General features: G+C 38.4%; 1 protein-coding gene across 2 annotated transcripts in view; it reads left to right on the forward strand.

Annotated features, from left to right (window-relative positions):
• The window catches only part of armc4 (armadillo repeat containing 4), a 77,821-nt gene that overhangs the window by 20,642 nt on the left and 38,778 nt on the right, over positions 1 to 18,401 (forward strand). For both annotated transcript variants that reach the window (XM_012964903.3, NM_001079026.1), the window contains 4 exon segments: positions 2,916 to 3,063; positions 12,584 to 12,730; positions 13,476 to 13,685; positions 15,993 to 16,229. In XM_012964903.3, the coding sequence (XP_012820357.1) occupies positions 2,916 to 3,063; positions 12,584 to 12,730; positions 13,476 to 13,685; positions 15,993 to 16,229 (742 nt within the window).

Consider the following 18,401-nt stretch of genomic DNA (forward strand, 5'->3'; position numbering starts at 1 on the left):
TGGGGGCAAAACAATCCTATTGGGTTTAATTAATGTTTTATTGATTTTTTAGCAAACTTAAGGTATGGAGATCCAAATTACAGAAAGACAAGGGGTCCCGAGCATTCTGGATAATGGTTCCTATACCTGTAGTTCAATTATTATTTTATCTAATGAGTTTACAGGTATGGGACCTATTATCCAGAATGCTTGGGACCTGGTGTTTTCCAGAAAGGGATCTTTCTGTAATTTGGACCTCCATACCTTAAGTCTACTACAAATCATTTAAACATGAATTAAACCCAATAGGTTTGTTTTGCTTCCATGTATTATTAATTATTAGTTGGGATCAAGTACAAGGTACTGTTTTATTATTACAGAAAAAAAGGAAATCATTTTTACAAATGATAATTATTTGATTTTAATGGAGTCTATGGTAGATCGACTATTGTCAGATCTCTATGGATAATGGGTTTCCACATATTGGGTCCCATCCTGGTACAGCAATGTTTTCCTATATTTAAAGCCTTGTTAGGGGCTAAAGGTACTAGACAAAAATAAATAGGCCTGATTATTGCTGATAGATTAACATTGATGTGAAACAAAAACAGATGTTCTTATATTGAACAGATAATGAGCTACAATCTGGCCTTTGTTTAGTTCTTTTACAGGAGTATTTTGTTCTCCGTAATGAAAATTGGGAGTTTTTTTATGATTCAGAAGATTAAAAAAAATACACTGTTGTCTATTTTTTTAGACATCTTGCAAAGATTCATGCCGATTTCAACTCTAAACCTGATTTAAATGTAAGTTAAAGCAGATGTGACACACAGGATGGCACGTTTTCACTAGTCGGCATTCACATCATTATTTTTTTTTACCTCATTTCTCATGTAAACATTTGATTCTTCCAGTCACGTTTCGCAACCCAGTAATAGTGATTTTTCCAGAGCGGCAGTTCACAGTGTTCAATTCAGAGCATATTAGTTACAAAAGATGTTTTGTCATTTTATAGCCAACATATTAAAAATTGATTGGATTTGATGAAATAATTACAATAAAGTGCATTTCTAAGAAAGCCAGACCTGCCCAGCTGCTTTAATTTCTGTGGGTTTATTTGCTTTACGGGTGCATTTTGTTCTACGTGCGTGAATGGTTATTGCCTTTGTAATGTTTTATTTCTCAATGCATTTTGCTCCAAAAAACAGTTCTCTTCGGGTACATGATACTTCATCAAGTCCAGAACAAAGGCTTTTTTAGTCCTTGGCAATTCCATGGCCCACAGGCTGCAGCAGGCAGGCCCCCAGGGGCAGAACAATTTGGCTCAGCTCAATTTGACACACCACTTAGATAGAAAAATGAGGCAAAGATCCAATGTTTGGTGACCTGCCCACAGGTTTAGCTGTGTAATGGTAGCTTATCATAGCTGATCCTGTACATTAAGCTGCCATTACACAACATTTTCTTTTGTGTAAAAAAAAGCTGCAAAATGTTTTACTATCCAAGTGGTGGGCTCAGTTGGGCTGAGCCAATTGTTCTGCTCCTGCATCCTTGGCCCATAAGATTGTCTGCCCAGCCATATCAATATCTGCTGGAACCCTGATTGTCCAATTATAGGGTAAAGGAGAGATTGTTTGGGGTTTTCACATGGGACAGTGGACTGCTGACTTTTCTCAGAAGAAGCCAAGCTGTTCGTTAATGTCTTCCTACATGTGGGCACCTTTACAAAGGTCAGATTTGCAGCCATTAACTGTTTACTAGACTGCTAGGATCTGTTTTCTGGAAACATTTTATCCAAAAGGCTCTGAATTACGGGAAGGCCATCTCCCATTGACTCTATTTTCATCAAACAATTCAGTTTTAAAAAAAAAATGATTGCCTTTTTCTCTGTAATAATGAAACAGTACCTTGTACTTGATCCCAACTAAGATATAATTACCCCTTATTGGGGGCAGAACAGTCCTATTGGGTTTATTTAATGGTTAAATGATTCCCTTTTCTCTGTAATAATAAAACAGTATCTGTACTTGATCCCAACTAAGATATAATTACCCCTTATTGGGGGCAGAAGAGCCCTACTGGGTTTATTTAATGGTTAAATGATTCCCTTTTCTCTGTAATAATAAAACAGTATCTGTACTTGATCCCAACTAAGATATAATTACCCCTTATTGGGGGCAGAAGAGCCCTACTGGGTTTATTTAATGGTTAAATGATTCCCTTTTCTCTGTAATAATAAAACAGTACCTGTACTTGATCCCAACTAAGATATAATTACCCCTTATTGGGGGCAGAACAGCCCTATTGGGTTTATTTAATGGTTAAATGATTCCCTTTTCTCTGTAATAATAAAACAGTACCTGTACTTGATATAATTACCCCTTATTGGGGGCAAAACAATCCTATTGGGTTTAGGTAATGTTTAAATGATTTTTAGTAGACAATGTACGGAGATCCTAAGAACTCTTACCAAAAAACCCAGGTCCCAAGCAATTCTGGATAATTTTCTCTGATTCTACATTATAATAGGTACACAATGCACAAAGGACACATTTATTTGCATACTTTGTATTTATTATTTGTATGAGTTGCTGTGCTAGTTAGTTAGTGGTGAAATTAGGAGCAGGTTTAAGAAGGTTTAAGGTTGGACAGGTATCCCCTAATTTCTTATTTTTCAAAGATTGTTCTCGTATCAATTATTTTAATGAAAATTGATAGATTCCAAAAGGCATGGTAATATTGTTGTAGCTATTAATAACTAGAAACAAAAATTTTTTGGTACATGCATACATTATTTGAACAATAAAAAAAATTTACACCATAAAATATCATGGCATTGAAGGGTGCGAAATACATTGTTCTATTTATGCTGTTAATTTGTTTAAATGCTTATAATTAGAGAAATATATCTTTTGTTCATTTGTTTTCTTTTCAAGTAAAACTCCTGGTGCAAAATCGGATGAATTTAGTGAAAGTTCAACAGAGAGTGAAGAAGATGAAGAGCAGCCAGAGAGACGCCAAGAGGGCAACACTGATTTGCCATCAGAATATTGGCAGATTCAGAAGTTGGTTAAATATTTAAAGGTAAAAAAACTGCAATATTTTGTTTCAGATACTAAATAGTGTTGAGCAAAATCATTTTTTGGCAGGTATAGATTCATGGCGAAATTCTGCTTTGGCAAATATTTTCCCAAAACCACCAAGAAAATTTCATACATAAACCCCAACATATTTTGGTTGCTGTGAAAAAGCATCCATAAACTCCAATGTATTCTGCATGGAAAAAATACCACAGCCATAAAATGTCCATAAACTCCAATGTATTTTGTGCTGACAAAGTAGCTAGGAAAAATGTCAGTACAGGAAATGACACTGGGAAAAAACATCCATTGACTTTATTGCAGTTTTGCAACTTGTTCGGCCAAACAAGTTTAATACTAAATAATTGTTAGGGAATAAAAGAGAAATTATTGAGAAAATTGAGATATAGTAGCTCATTTATAACCTCATTAAAGAAGAAGGAAAGACCCCACAAACCTTTTTTAAGGCCTTCTGTCATAACTGACTTTGTATGGTCAGGTGAGCGACCCAGACTGTCACTTTAGACATTATTCCAGAGGTACTTTCTCGCCAGCCAGTTGGTCTACGCACAATTGATGGCTAGTCTTGCATCTAGACAACAGACCACTCATGTTAGAAGCCACCATTGCAGGTTTCCTAGAGTGCCTCTCTAAGTTACCTTACAGGGGTATCTCTATCCCTACCTATAGAACAATGCCCCCTAGAAGAACAGCGGTGGAGTCTTCTTGGATGGCTCTTAAAATAAACAACCTGTCTGGTCCAAATGAACCCCTATATGGGGCAATACATAACTTCCAGTTAGATTGGAAGCTTATAAAGGATTCCTTACTCAAACAGAAATTACCTAGTTCAAGGCCATCTGGGGACAGTGGTTGGAGGCAAATGTATCACCCTAACAGTGCTCCTGACACCAGAAACAAATGCCTAGTTGATGATGTAACAGTCCCCATGTAATGTTCCTAACTTTGATACCTTCCCCCCAGCTCACCTGGTTCTCTTTCCTTCTCTACTCAAGGGGGCTGTTTCCCCTTTGCGTTGTTAATAGTTAAAATGCAAAATAAAATCTTACAAAAAAGAAGGAAAGAGTTAATCACTGGGGGGTGCCAAATGTTAGGCCCCCAAGTGATTGTATGTACTTACTTGATACTCCGCCCAGTGCTTCTGTTAGCGGAAAACAACCCAGACCCAGGGTACTCTTCAGCTTATGTGTCCGCATTGAATAAGGAAGAGGAAGATCACTCTGTGGTGCTCACTGAAGAGAACCCAGGGCCGGAGCATTTTTCTGCTACCAGGAGCACCGTCCTGTGGTATCAGGTAAGTGATTACAATCACAGGGGGTGCCTAACATAACCTTTTTCTTCTCCTGTACTACTGTAATAAAAATAAAGTTTGTGTTTGAAATCTAGGATCTTGGGGAATGTAGGCAAAAATGTTCATGTTATAATTAAAGTCAAACAAATATTTCTCTTGTGTAGGAGATCAAACATTTTATTAAAGGGGAGTATTATTTGCCCAGGGGGCTTCTAATTGACCCATTTCCTCTAATGTACGCGAAAGGCTACATTCTGCCTCGCTACACAACCTATTAGTCCAAATGAGTGGCTTGCGTAGGTATTTTGTAATTAGGATTTAATGCATTTAGCTTTAGATGATTACATAAATCAAAAGTTTTGTGGAGAATGGTCTTGACTTGTAATGAAATTATGCATTATGTTGATGGAAAAGTCTATAAAGAATGGCGTGTATTTAGCTAATTCCATCCATCTCTTTAATTTTGTGAACATGTGTGTGCTTTGTAATTAGATACTGTAATAATGCAATGCAACTATCAAGAAGGGTAAAACATTTTCAGAATACAATATAACATTTATAAATGCTTCTGGGGCATTTGTTAAACTAAACCAGGCATTGTTGGCAGCTGTGCCTCTGTGAACCAGAAGTGCATATGGCTGCCGCAGAATGGTTCTTGTTGTTTGCCCATGCCTGGAGTAAACGGCCCCTCGGCTACAGTGTTATAGTTGTGTGGGGCTGCTAAACAGGCACTCGCTGGTGTCAGCGCTGTGGCTAAACTGAACTCAAGAACCTAGCACTATCTACATGCCTTTTGTATACTGTCCTCCCACACTCCAGAACCATATTGGCAGGTTAGCTGACTCCAAAGCAAATATATCCTGTATGGTGATAGCAAATTGCCTTAAAGGGGACATATTGCAATTTTTAAAATCAGGCTCATCATGCAGGCAGTGACAAATAAGGATTTTTAACTTCAAAGATAATTAACTTTCAAAAATGGCGCCGAAAGTAGTAAAAGTAGAATGCTTAGATTGCTAAGTGCTAAGTGCCCCAGTTTCTTGTGCTTGGCCTGGAAAACCACAGGGAAGTGAGGTTTTTGTGGAAATTATCATTGATGCAGTGCAAAAAGCAAAACGCACAATCCTTCTGGTTTTTGAGGTGTATAATTCTTTGGTTTTTTTTCCTATCACTGGGAAAGTAATACGTCACATACCCGAAACATATTTAATGAGAGGGAACTTTCACTTTCACCCACTGGTAAAGATGTTCTTAAAAACCCCTTTAGAAAGGTGCCTGACGTATTGCTGTGAAGTTAGTGGTGTTATACAAGGTAAGAATTGTCCAGGGCCGGAATTAGGGGTAGACAGAAGGGGCATGTAGCTCTTCTATAGCCCCCTCCGCCTGCTCCTCATTTTGCCCCACTTCCCCCCTCATTTTGCCCCACTTAATGATGGTGTAATTGGGGTCCTTTCCCCTAGTATGCTGTGTAGGATCTGCTTCTCCTTTGTTAATCTATTGTAACAGAACCTGTCCTCATGTTATATCACAACTTTCTTTAAATAGCAGCCGTTACCCGTGCTTGTGTAAAGAACTCACTGAGGCATTTGGTAATTTATGAATGTGGAAATGAATATACGTAAAAAACGTGTGTATGGTTGGAAAGAGATAGTGCCATACCACAAGCCATCAAGCAAGCCGTATTGATGAACTGCTATATCAGAGTGCATATGTTTCTCGTTATATGTGGAAGACTAAGTGGTGTAACTTTGCCCAAGCTAACAAAAAGATTTGGCTCGCTTGTATCCAAAAAACAAGTTCTTGTGATATATGGAGTTAAAAATACATTTTTCAGAAACTATCTTATTTTCTAGTAGCCATTGACAAGGCCGTTTTTTCCTAACTGTGTTTCCCAGCTTTGTGGTCATACATTTCAGAGGACAAGTCGTTGCGGCACGGTCATGCAAATGATACCTCAAGATAAATAACAAATACATCAGTCAGGGGGTCATAATAACCAATGTTTCCTCCAACGTTTTTGCTTGTGGATTGCGTAGAAGTTTTTCTATACAAGTTAATTTAGGATTTTCTTGTGCCCAGACACCACTCTGTGCCCACCGTTTTTAAATAGTGTGTGCAGAAGAAAGTATTTTGCTCTCATGGCCTGCAAAAATTACAGCGAGGTTTAATAGAGGGGGAAAAAAAGTTCAAAATTAACAGTATTTTTCCAATTCTACTTGCTAAAATAATCATAAATGCAATATTTGTCATTTACAAATTAACTACCCTTGCACCTCATACACAGTACAGGTACCCACAGGAAAGTATCTTACCTTTTTTGATGTGTATTTATAGGTATCTCTGCTTGGGGTATACAGGATTCTCCTCCTTGGACACATTATTTATATCCTTATTTATATCCTAAATGAAACGAAATGAAAGTTGAATGATTTTACTAGCTGGAATAAAACGGATCACTGCGAAAATCACATAATTACACTCATTTTTTAAATTCAGTGTACTTATTGACTTTTGCAGAAGCTTACCAATATTAGCCAAATTTTTTCTTTCGAGTCTTCGTGATCTTTTCGGTTGATGATTCGAGGTTCAGGTTCGAAAAAACACAAGCTCAAATTTTAATAACTCAGACTCATTTATTGTTGATCAACTCATAAAGCAGAACCCCAAAAACAGTTTGTGTCTTAAAGCCGCTGTAGTAGACCTGGAAGAAAAAGAACTGAAACGAGCAGGGCTCTAAGGAGGGAAGGCTTTATATAGTGAATAATGTACCCCTATTGTTAAACACAATAGGGGTACCTAAGCCTGGTCCTACTCCCCCCTTTTCTATCTCTATTGAAGGCACCCTCATCAACCCTGTCAATTCCATGCGTTGCTTGGGGGTGATCTTTGACTCCAGTCTCTCCTTCTCTGACCATACTAACACCACTGTCAAAACCTGTCACTTTTTCTTATGCAATATTGCCAAAATCCGTCCCTTTCTTTCTACTGTAACAGCTAGGCTGCTCATGCACGCGCTCATCCTATCCCGACTTGACTACTGTAACCGGCTGCTAACCGGCCTCCCTAACTCCCATCTTTCCCCCCTACAGTCTATATTAAACACTGCTGCCAGAATTCTCCTCCTCTCATCCAGGAGAGTTCAGGCCCTTTTCCTGATAAAGGCCTTATTGTGGCTTCCTATTAAAAAAAGAATAGTGTACAAACTCCTTCTCTTAACCTTCAAAGCCCTCCATTCCTCTGCTCCTCACTACATCTCTTCCCTTGTGTCTCCGTACATTCCAGGCCGACTCCTTCGTTCCTCGCAGAGCAATCGTTTGGTTGCGCCCCCCACTCCTACTGCTGTTTCCCGCCTTAAACCTTTCTGCCTTGCTGCCCCTTACATTTGGAATGCCCTCCCCGATTTCCTCCGGAGAGAATCCTCCCTCAGTCTTTTTAAATCTAAACTTAAAGACTCCCTTTTGGAGCACTCACCCAGCACCTGATCTGGGAACTGGCACTTATATTGTAGTGTCACCCACTGTGACCTACAGCACTTATATTTGCCCATTTGTGTCTGTTAGTTACCCCTCCCATATAGATTGTAAGCTCTACGGGGCAGGGACCTCGTTCATCTTGTTTCTGACTCTTATTGCAACTGTACCTTGTATTTATCTGTATTTATTGTTGTACTTTGTATTTATCCATTATCTTTAACACCCTGTTTGTATTAATATATTCTACTGTACAGCGCTGCGTACATAAGTAGCGCTTTATAAATAAAGATATACATACATACATACATACATACATATATAAGTCAACAAGGAGTTCCATGACCATATAAAAGCACAAGCCCAAAGGCAGAGAGTTTTAATACAGGGCATGGAACTTTAGGTTGACTTCTAATATCCTCATATTTTACAGCAAGGGGTACTTTATTATAATACGCAAGTTTCAATCAGTCATGTGACAGAATGCTATATTATGTGTGTCAAATACATTTAACAACTGATTTTCATGGCCTTCATGCCATCTTTTCTATTTTTGCTCCATATATTTTACCACTTCCCGTTATATTTCTTAGTGCCTGAAAAAACAAAACTGCAAACATAGCATAAGGCAGAATTATTACTTTGCATGTTAAAAGACAAATTGTAATCAGCTGGCAGTTTGCTGGGCTTTTCACTGCTCAAATTTCAAACAAATTATTGTTCATACTGTGTGAATTTAATAGGGATCAAACTATTTCCATGTTTAGTACATGTGTGCCGTGCAAAACAGTACAGTAAGCCGTCCGTAGAGACATGGATTTCTGTAAGCAGTTGCAGTAGTGTCTTCGATGTAGAGCTCAGCTTGGAACACATGTAACCATTTTATTGTGGTTTCAGTCAAAACAGAATTTTAAGCTATATAAGCTATTTGCAGCAGAAGACAAATCTATTGGAACGTTTATATATTTTAGATTGCTTGCGTCTTTTATATCTAATATATGATGGGACAATCAGTAAATACACTATATGGCCAAGTGCGAGGATACCTGCCTGTCCAACATCTCTCTACAAAACCAATTAATAGAAAGTTTGTCCTCTCTTTGCTGCCAAAACAGCCTTTACCCTCTACTCTTGGGAAGGTTGTTCCATTGGATGTACATTATTGGTGGAATTTGATACATATGATGGGCACTGATGTGGGTCAATCAGGCCTGATTGGCACCCAACATTCCAATTGATCCAAGTTTAAAATGCAAAAGAAAAAAATGTGTTTTGCAAGATTAAAGGAAAAGTAAACCCCCAGATTTTTTTTCTTTGCTGATCTGTTTCACAGTTCCTCCACTGGATCAGACATTAAAAAGCAGGGGCAGCACCCACAGTGTAATTTACTTGTACAGGTCAGGGCTTGTACAGGCCAATCAGGTTCTTTAACTCCTATCAGCATACCCATTTTGTATGGACTTCACTTTGTGCATGGGGTTATTATCTTGCTGAAACAGAAAAGGGCCTTTCCCAAACTGTTAACCAAAAAGTAAATAAATAAATGTAGAAACACTCACCAAATGGACATGGTGTTCCAGGTGCACCAGCCCCAGACCCTCAGCACGGGGAGCGGCAAGGCATAGATAGAAGTATGGGCAATCACTTAACACTTTAGCCCAATGCACTTTAGCCCAGTCGTAAAAAAACTACAACAGAATGCTCAGGACCTGGGGGTTTTTTTCAAATTAGGGATTTTTCAATCATTTGGATCTCAATACCTTGACTCCGCTAAAAAATAATTTGAACATTATATAAACCCAATCGGATATTTTGCCTCTAATTAATTATCTTTGTTTGGATCAAGTACAAGGTACTGTTTTATTATTACAGAGAAAAAGAAAATTATTTTTAAAATCTGAATTATTTGCTTATAATGGCATCTATGGAAGATGGCCTTCCCGTAATTTGGAGCTTTCTGGATAGCAGATTTCCGGATAACGAATCCCATACCTGTATATCCATGTACGGGCACTGAGTGTAGATGCCTGCAGTCGTGTTGAACTATAACTGAATGAAAGCAATCAATTGGACTAAGTAGTCTAAACCACGCCCTGCATGTATGACTGGATTCATATAAGTCTAGGTGTATTTAATTGGGTCATTCCCCCAGCGGCTTGACTATTATATACTTTAAGTTACTTTTATTAGAGTGCACTAAACATTCTTTTTCGGAGTTCAGACTTCTTTATAGAACCTGTAAGTGTAACAAAAGATGCCTAGAAACAAGTTCCCCTAAGTATAGTCACAAAATAGGCAATATTAGGATAGATAAAAGCCGATCTTGGGATGATACAGACCATTCAAAGTCTTCTAAAATATTCTAAACGTTAAATAAACCCTGTAGGATTGTTTTGCTACCAATAAGGATAAATTATATCTTAGTTGGGATCAAGTACAAGTACTGTTTTATTATTACAGAGAAAAGGGAATCATTTAACCATTAAATAAACCCAATAGGGCTGTTCTGCCCCCAATAAGGATAAATTATATCTTAGTTAGGATCAAGTACAGGTACTGTTTTATTATTACAGAGAAAAGGGAATCATTTAACCATGAAATAAACCCAATAGGGCTGTTCTGCCCCCAATAAGGGGTAATTATATCTTAGTTGGGATCAAGTACAGTTACTGTTTTATTATTACAGAGAAAAGGGAATCATTTAACCATTAAATAAATCCAATAGGGCTGTTCTGCCCCCAATAAGGGGTAATTATATCTTAGTTGGGATCAAGTACAAGGTACTGTTTTATTATTACAGAAAAAAGGGGATTTATTTTTAAAAATGTAAATTATTTGATTAAAATGGAGTTTATGGGAGATGGCCTTCCTGTAATTTGGAGCTTTCTGGATAACAGGTTTCTAGATAATGGCTCCTATACTGACTGTGTTTGTTGGTCAATGCTTTCTAGTAATTCATTTTTTCCTATGCATTTTTTGTGCTTTAGCCACTACCTGCTCAGCCTTCCTTCCTCCTCAACCTTTTAATTTACTTTTGATGCTGATGCTAAAAACATTCCTCAGTGGCAGAGTATTTCCTCTTGGGTTTCCAGTTACGACTTTAATTGCTATCCCCTTTCCCCTCTGGATCTATCAGTGGGTGTAGCTCAGGATTCCTGTCGGCTCTCTCATTCCTGCCTTTCTCCCTACTCTGTGACCTTGCAACCCCATTGCATTCATTAACTGGTAATCATTTTCCTCTCCCCCACTTTTAGCTTGATTTCAAATGAATTTATTGAGTCATTGTTCTGCTTCAAGCCTCTGACTTTCCCATTTGATACATACAGTTATAACAATACTATAATCTGAGACCCATAATTTCTTCCTGTAGTCTGACTTACGTGTCCACTGCATGGTGTCAAGGGCACAATTTACTCTTTGCATTGCTTTTTTGGCTTATAGGAATTCTTCCTGCTAATAGGCAGTGCAGTAGGGCAAGCCCTGCTCTCTGACTCTGACTCTCTGGCTTAGATGTCATATCTATGGTAAGCTAAAACGAATAAACAGGTAGTGAGGGTGTATCTGTCGGGAATTCATTGGTACTATTAGTTTATTAGCTCACAGATATTCCATGTACAGGTATAGGATATGTTATCCAGAAACTTTTTATCCAGATAACTGTGAATTACAGCAAGGCCATCTCCCATAGACTCCATTTTAATCCCAACTAAGATATAATTAGTCCTTATTGAAAACCCCATGTCTGGATAACATAACCCATACCTAAATTATGCACAGTTTAGTCATTAGTCTGGCTTTGTCCCAGTAGCATCAGACTGCACTCATATCATCAGGCCAGGGCCCTTTAGTGCTGGCCACCTCCCCATTCTGGCTTCTTGTAAAGGGTTTATACTCTATGCTGTCCTCTCTCTTAGTCCTACAACAGGGCTTTGGAAGGGGGTGTAAGATAAACTTTGACCAAAAGCCAGAGAACACTGGAGTGTTTGTGCAAGGCAGAATCTGCAAATGTATGGTAACACCTTGGTGGTAAATATTAGCACAACTAAAATAAATATAAATTAACCCACTGATAATTCAATTACACAAGCACAAAGGAAAACATAAAATAAAAAGTCGATATAAAAACCTAGGGAACCTTTTTATTACATGCTGGTCTACCGAAGAGAAAATAATTCATTCATTGGCAGATTCATTTATATATTCTGCAAGCCCTTAATATTCTTTGGGGTTACCATCTTGTTACGGTCATGGATAAGACAGTAAATCCTTTTCTTTTAACACCATCCTAAATATTTAGGGTTTAAACAATATAAGGTCTGCTCTGCATGTGTAATGTATAGGTGTATTATCAGTGTAGTTGTAAAGCCTAAGGATGGGAGGGTTATATATTAAAGAGGGCCATGTTGCAAATAACAAACGCAAAGCGGCATCACACCCCATGTTTCTTGGTTTTACTTGTCCTTTTCTGCAGTAGCAACTGGTATATAGGTATATAAATTACAGATATAAAACATCATTATTTACCCTAACAGCATACCTTCTGTGAATTTTGGAGTGAAACTTCTCACAGTAATAAATATGGAATATCCCACTTCTTCTTATTTCAATTGTAATTATCATAGGTATAGCAGTGAGATCATTTTCTCATTGAAATCAAGGGATTACAGCACTAAAACATTTGTTTACAGTTGTTGTTGTATTTTCAGCTTTCCCTTTACTATAATGTGTTTGTTATATCATAGGGTGGTAACCAGACAGCCACGGTTATAGCACTGTGTTCTATCAGAGACTTTAATCTGGCACAAGAAACATGTCAGCTGGCTATAAGAGATGTCGGGGGTCTAGATATTCTCATTAACCTTCTTAACACTGAAGAAATAAAGTGTAAGGTAAGTGTACAGCAAAATCTTATACAGATACAGTATATAGTGCCTGGTATTGAATATTCCATTCTTTCAAGTCCAAATCAGTGTCAGGCTGCAGATGTCCCTCAGTAAGGGAGGGGAGAGGGAGTTACAGAAGGGCTGTTACTTTTAGCAGGCAATATCTAAATGTACCGTAATTGCACCCTGTGCATCAGGGTTAGCTTTTTTGCACTCTTCTTTTCTTATTGACATAGGCAGAACAGGTCAATGAGATCATCTCTAAACAAACTTTTAGTATGATGTAGGATATAGAGATGATTTGCAATTGATCTTTTCATCTTATTTGCCCTTTTATTCAGCATCTCTAAAATGCTATTTAGTTGGTAGGGTCAGCAACAGAGAATGCATTATAGACAAGAATGCTGAGGAAGTAGGATCCCATAAATATTTGACAGCTTAACCGTTCAAGCCCTATAACTTGGTGACAGACGGAAATGGTACTTCTGCAGCACCGGCATGATGGTTCTTTAGACCAGCAGTGTACATTTTACAATCTGCAGCATCTGTCTGTCTATCTTTTTTATCTAGAATTGAAGTACTATTTATTTAAGGGCTAGTGGGGGCCCATGAGTTGTGCAGCCATATTATTGCCATGCTACGTGCAAATTTCCAGTAATAACACAAATCAGATTTGTTAAGACAATAATACCATATAGGCATATTATTGTGCTGTGACATATTTTTATGATTTTTCCTTTATATTAATTAGATTGGGGCATTGAAGATTTTAAAGGAAATCAGCCACAACTCACAAATTAGATCAGCTATCGCTGACCTAGGAGGATTACAAACCATGGTGGGAATACTCGACTCTCAAGACAAAGATCTGAAATGTCTAGCGGCTGAAACAATTGCGAATGTGGCAAAATTTAGGAGGGCTAGGCGCACTGTTAGACAGCACGGTGGTATCAGGAGACTGGTAAGTAAGATGTTTCATTTTGGGATTCATTTTTTCTCTTTGCTATTATTTCAGTTAGCAGTTTGTCCTGAGATTTTCCCTAGCTATAATTTCAAATGACATTCAGTATTTGTGGGCTTTGTCGGACCATTAAAATATTCTAAACCTGGCTGCCACATGTATTTCCCAACAAAAAACCGAAAGGATCATATACGAACACAGCTGCAAGTGCAGTCATGGTAAAATGGACACAAATGTTGCACTTTATGCAATTCATTAAAGGCACGTGTGTCCAAACATGTTCTTTACACTTGACACATTGGGCACTATTTCAGAGTGTGCAAAGTACTTGCACGGCCGCAGTTATGATTTAAAGGCTAATAACACTGCATTGTGGGTAAATGATATAAGTGGGTATTTACCAAACCCCTGGATGCAAGTTCAAGAATAACAAGGAGCTCAAGAGTGCATCCCTTAGTGCTCAACTACGGAGAATTTGCGTCCAGGTCTGTGCTGCTCTCTGCAGTGCCGGATCAAGAACAGGGCCCTGATGAGAACAGGCAGTAAGGACAGAGCCCCATTGGGGGCTGCACCTGTTTCCTTGTGCCTCTGAATGACGTGCAAGGTGGAAAGGGGGCTAACACAGTCAGTGCTGTATTAGTGAAGTAAGTCGCAGGTCTGTAAATGACGCACAAGATAAGGGCCAGGAGAGCAGACTAATGCAATCAGCACTGTATTAGTTAAGGGAACTGCAGACAAGTGTTTTTTACATATGAAATGGCACTTTGGTGTAGAAAAGTTTTTTTCTAAAAAAAAAAAGAGAAAAATATGTTCTATAGCTGTAAATATAAGTTCCTTTTTCTGCAAAACAGATAAATTGTTAAATGTACTTTACATAGAGAGCCTGATGTGAATTGTCATTACCATCATAATAATTAACCATGTCCAATAATAAGTTGTGTTTTGGCAGTTTCTGGTTCACTGGTAATTTCATTATACTCAAATTTATTGCAAGTCAATTTATAACCTGCAAAGTTTATGAGCAGAATTAATTAATCATTTAGAGCAGAGCACTAACCAGTACGAACAGTAACTCCCCCTTTCTGGCATATTACAAAGCTTTATTAAGTCATTTTCCAGGTGAAAAAAAATGAAACAAATTCAACATTTTTTTAATGGAGATGAAAACCTTGCAGACGATTGTGAATCTTTTATTTCTATGCAGATTTGCTTTGCTGGTAGTTTCAGTCACAAATTTACAGAAAGAGTGTGAAAAATGTTGATAATCTGATTGTTTAGTCTTTGGGTCAGTGGTTTGATCACAGTTGGGGCCAATGAAAACCTGTCAGGAGAAGGTTAATCCCACAGCTATGGTCACTTTCCTAAAGTGACTCTCAAACCTGCCCAATAGCTATATGGCAAATCTCTGTCCACTTTTTGGTCATGTACAAGGGAAAATATGCTGTCTTATGTCATCCTGGTTGTGGGCAGATTTACTCAGCTTTACTTAAACTACATACATGTCTACACCGCTGTAGGGGGGCAAAGCACATAAGCGTTCCACCCCTGCGTCCCCCAGTCACTAACGATCAAGTCATTCCTATGGGCAAGTCAGAGAGAAGCAGAGGAAACTACAGGGCAATGACCTTACCAGGACAGTCCTTAGTGTAGTGGGAGCTGTGGCGGCTGCGAGTGGTGGACACTTAGTTTTGTGGGCCCCTGAGTCGGGGACCCATTGGATCCTGGGTAACTCAGTCCGACTTTGTCTGCTCCCTCGACACTGAACTGTGCACCTTGCTGAATATTTTTTTATCTGACACAAGGTGCACAGTGCAGCCATTCTCCTTAGCAGATGTGCTGCCTGAATGAGCACTAAGAGGCATGGCCTTGTGCCCTTCAGTACGCTTGCACTTTGCCTAGGGAATTATAAATGACCCTTATAATAGTTATGGAGATGCATAGTCAAAGTTTAACATCATCCAATTACCTATAGCAACCAAACAAATGTTTGCTTTATTTATTGTAACTTCACAAGTTAGTAAAGTAAACTGCTTATTAGTTGCTATGGGTTACTTACGGGATCAGCCAGCTATGATGTTCTTCTGTATGACTATAAATTATTACTGGCAAAACCCAAGCATCACTAACGTTTCTATTTGAACACAGTGGGAGTAAAAATTACTGCAGGGACATGGACAAGGATCATGATTTCTCTAGGAGTCCTTCGCACCCAAATGAAGGCTCTAAATGCTGTGATCTTATATTGTTGCCTTCAGTCCTGATAAACTGACAATTCATATATTAAGATGTTTACTTCTCTGTCTGCAGGTTGGATTGCTGGACTGTGCGCCTATTGGTTCATCTAACCTCAGCGCTCAACAGGAGAAGGACATTGAGGTGGCACGCTGTGGGGCTTTGGCTTTGTGGAGCTGCAGCAAAAGCACTCGGAATAAGGAAGCAATTCGCAAAGCTGGGGGCATTCCTCTGTTGGCCCGACTACTCAAATCCTCCCATTCCAATATGTTAATACCAGTTGTAGGCACTCTGCAAGAATGTGCATCAGAGGTGTGTATCTGGGACACTACTGTGGAAAGTTCATTTTATAGTTATGTAGATTCAGTAAGGGGCAGGTATTCTATACAAAGCCAAAAAAAAAATAGATAGATAGATGTATTTTTTTTTTAAACAAATCATAAAGATAACTACTTCCCACTGGGTGCTACCTTCACACATTTGATGAGTTCCCTCACTACACTGGGTTCCTTGTGGACTACTAGTAAAAAACACAAGTGCATGGGATGACCCCTGTACTTGCAGTGCTTACCAATTCCTTGGGGGGATTGCTCAGCCTCCTGGCTTTATTCTTAATTTCTTGGATGCTCAACTGCTTCTTGCAGTGGCAGACAGAACCCATAGCACTTGGGGGGAGTCCCTTACACAGACAGGTAGCCTTGCTGCTCTGCATTCTGTCAGAGAGACCTTGCACATTTTCTCCCTACAATTCAATACCTTTCCATGGGACATCCTTCTCGTGGAAAGTCTGCTTTATAAATATGTGAGCTCGACCACTGGATTAGAGTTTCTGGCCCACCCAATTCCTTCCAAAACACTCCAGCTTCCAGGACCTAGTACAAGATTCTGTAACCAGACAACACCTATTTTCTGTTTAGCAACATCATTCCTGCAGCTCACATCTCCCACTATGAATAGATACTCCTTTGGTAACTCTCACAATATAAACATAGAGGTAAATGTTTGAGCAAAAAGAGTCATATTGTATACTTTACAACTTTGTTTTTTATTAAATCCATAGAGGGGCAATAGATTTTTTTAACATTTTTGTTTTGAGGGGGGTTGTTGTATATTTAAACCTGAACCAAGGTACGAAACTGACTTTGGCCAAAGGTAAACATAAACAGTTTAGTAGTAGTTATAATAGCAGTAGCAATCAACTACGTGGCATGGATCCTGAAATATGTTCTTTTCAACACTGATTTAAATACAAAGTGCTGGCAGCCTTCTTAGGCAGACTGAGCCCTATTGCAAAGAGTCCACTTTGCTTCCGTAGTTTATCATCTTCATATAATTGAATAGAAGGAACATGCCTGTGAGCAATCCAAAGTTGCCTTTCAAAAAAATACCCTGGATTCCAGCGTCCACATATGTTATATGACTCTGTTAGTATAGATAGTGGGTGCACATTAGAGTCATTAGCGTGTAACCCAGGATCCTAGAATAGAGGAACACACAACCAGTCCATTCTACAGCATCATTTATATTGTGCAGCTGCTACAGTTGTGTACATGGTATGATAATTTACTTTTAGGGATGTGCGTCAGTGCCAATTCCTAGCTGAGGCCACAGCATTTTTATTATTGCCTAATTACTTTTAGTTTTCCATATAAAATGATTATTTTTTTAACAAATGATGTTGAGTCCCATCTCACAGAGAATATTTGAATAGTCTTTCTTTAAAACTAAGCCATGAATTCCCAGGTATTAAAATACTGCAATAATTAATCTCCTATATAGAAATTGTTTATTAAGACTAAAGCCACACAGTTTATTGTGCTTGGTGTGACTGACTATGGTACCAGCCCTGAGGAACTATATTCCAATGACAGGTAAGATCTGGGGCTGCACATTCCCTTCTTGGCTAGTCTCCTCCCTGATGCCCATACTTACAGGTGTGTAAGCCATTTTACATAGCCATGGGTATGTGCCAGTTGGTTAAAGGGGTTGTTCACCTTTAAATGTTGTAGACATTTAATATTCTAAAACAGTTTACAATTGGTTTTTATGAAGCCTTTTGTTCACCAAATCTTCTGTTTGGAATTACTACAGTCTTGTTTGCTTTAGCAACCAGGCAGAAGCTTGAATGAAAGACTGGAATATGAATTAGAGAGGGGCTGAATAGAAAGAAAAGAAATAAAAAGTAACAACAACAATAATAAAATTGTAGGCTCACATAGCAACAGAATTTTGGCTGCCAGGGTCATTGACCGACATTTGAAAGGTGGCGACTTTAAAGCATTGGACAAATGAATGCAATTTTTTTGATCATGGATGACTTAAGGAATAGGTAGTTAGGGAACAAACAAAACAAAGGTCCTTTCATGACTGATAACTTGAAAAAGTAGAAAGAAATGATTTTTTTGAATTAAAAAATAGCATACATGTACAGTATTTAATTGTGTGTACCGAAGAGTATGAAAGCTAGAATAGTTACTTGTCTGT

The sequence above is a fragment of the Xenopus tropicalis genome, chromosome 6 (assembly GCF_000004195.4).
Source record: "Xenopus tropicalis strain Nigerian chromosome 6, UCB_Xtro_10.0, whole genome shotgun sequence".
NCBI classification, from domain to species: Eukaryota; Metazoa; Chordata; class Amphibia; order Anura; family Pipidae; genus Xenopus; species Xenopus tropicalis.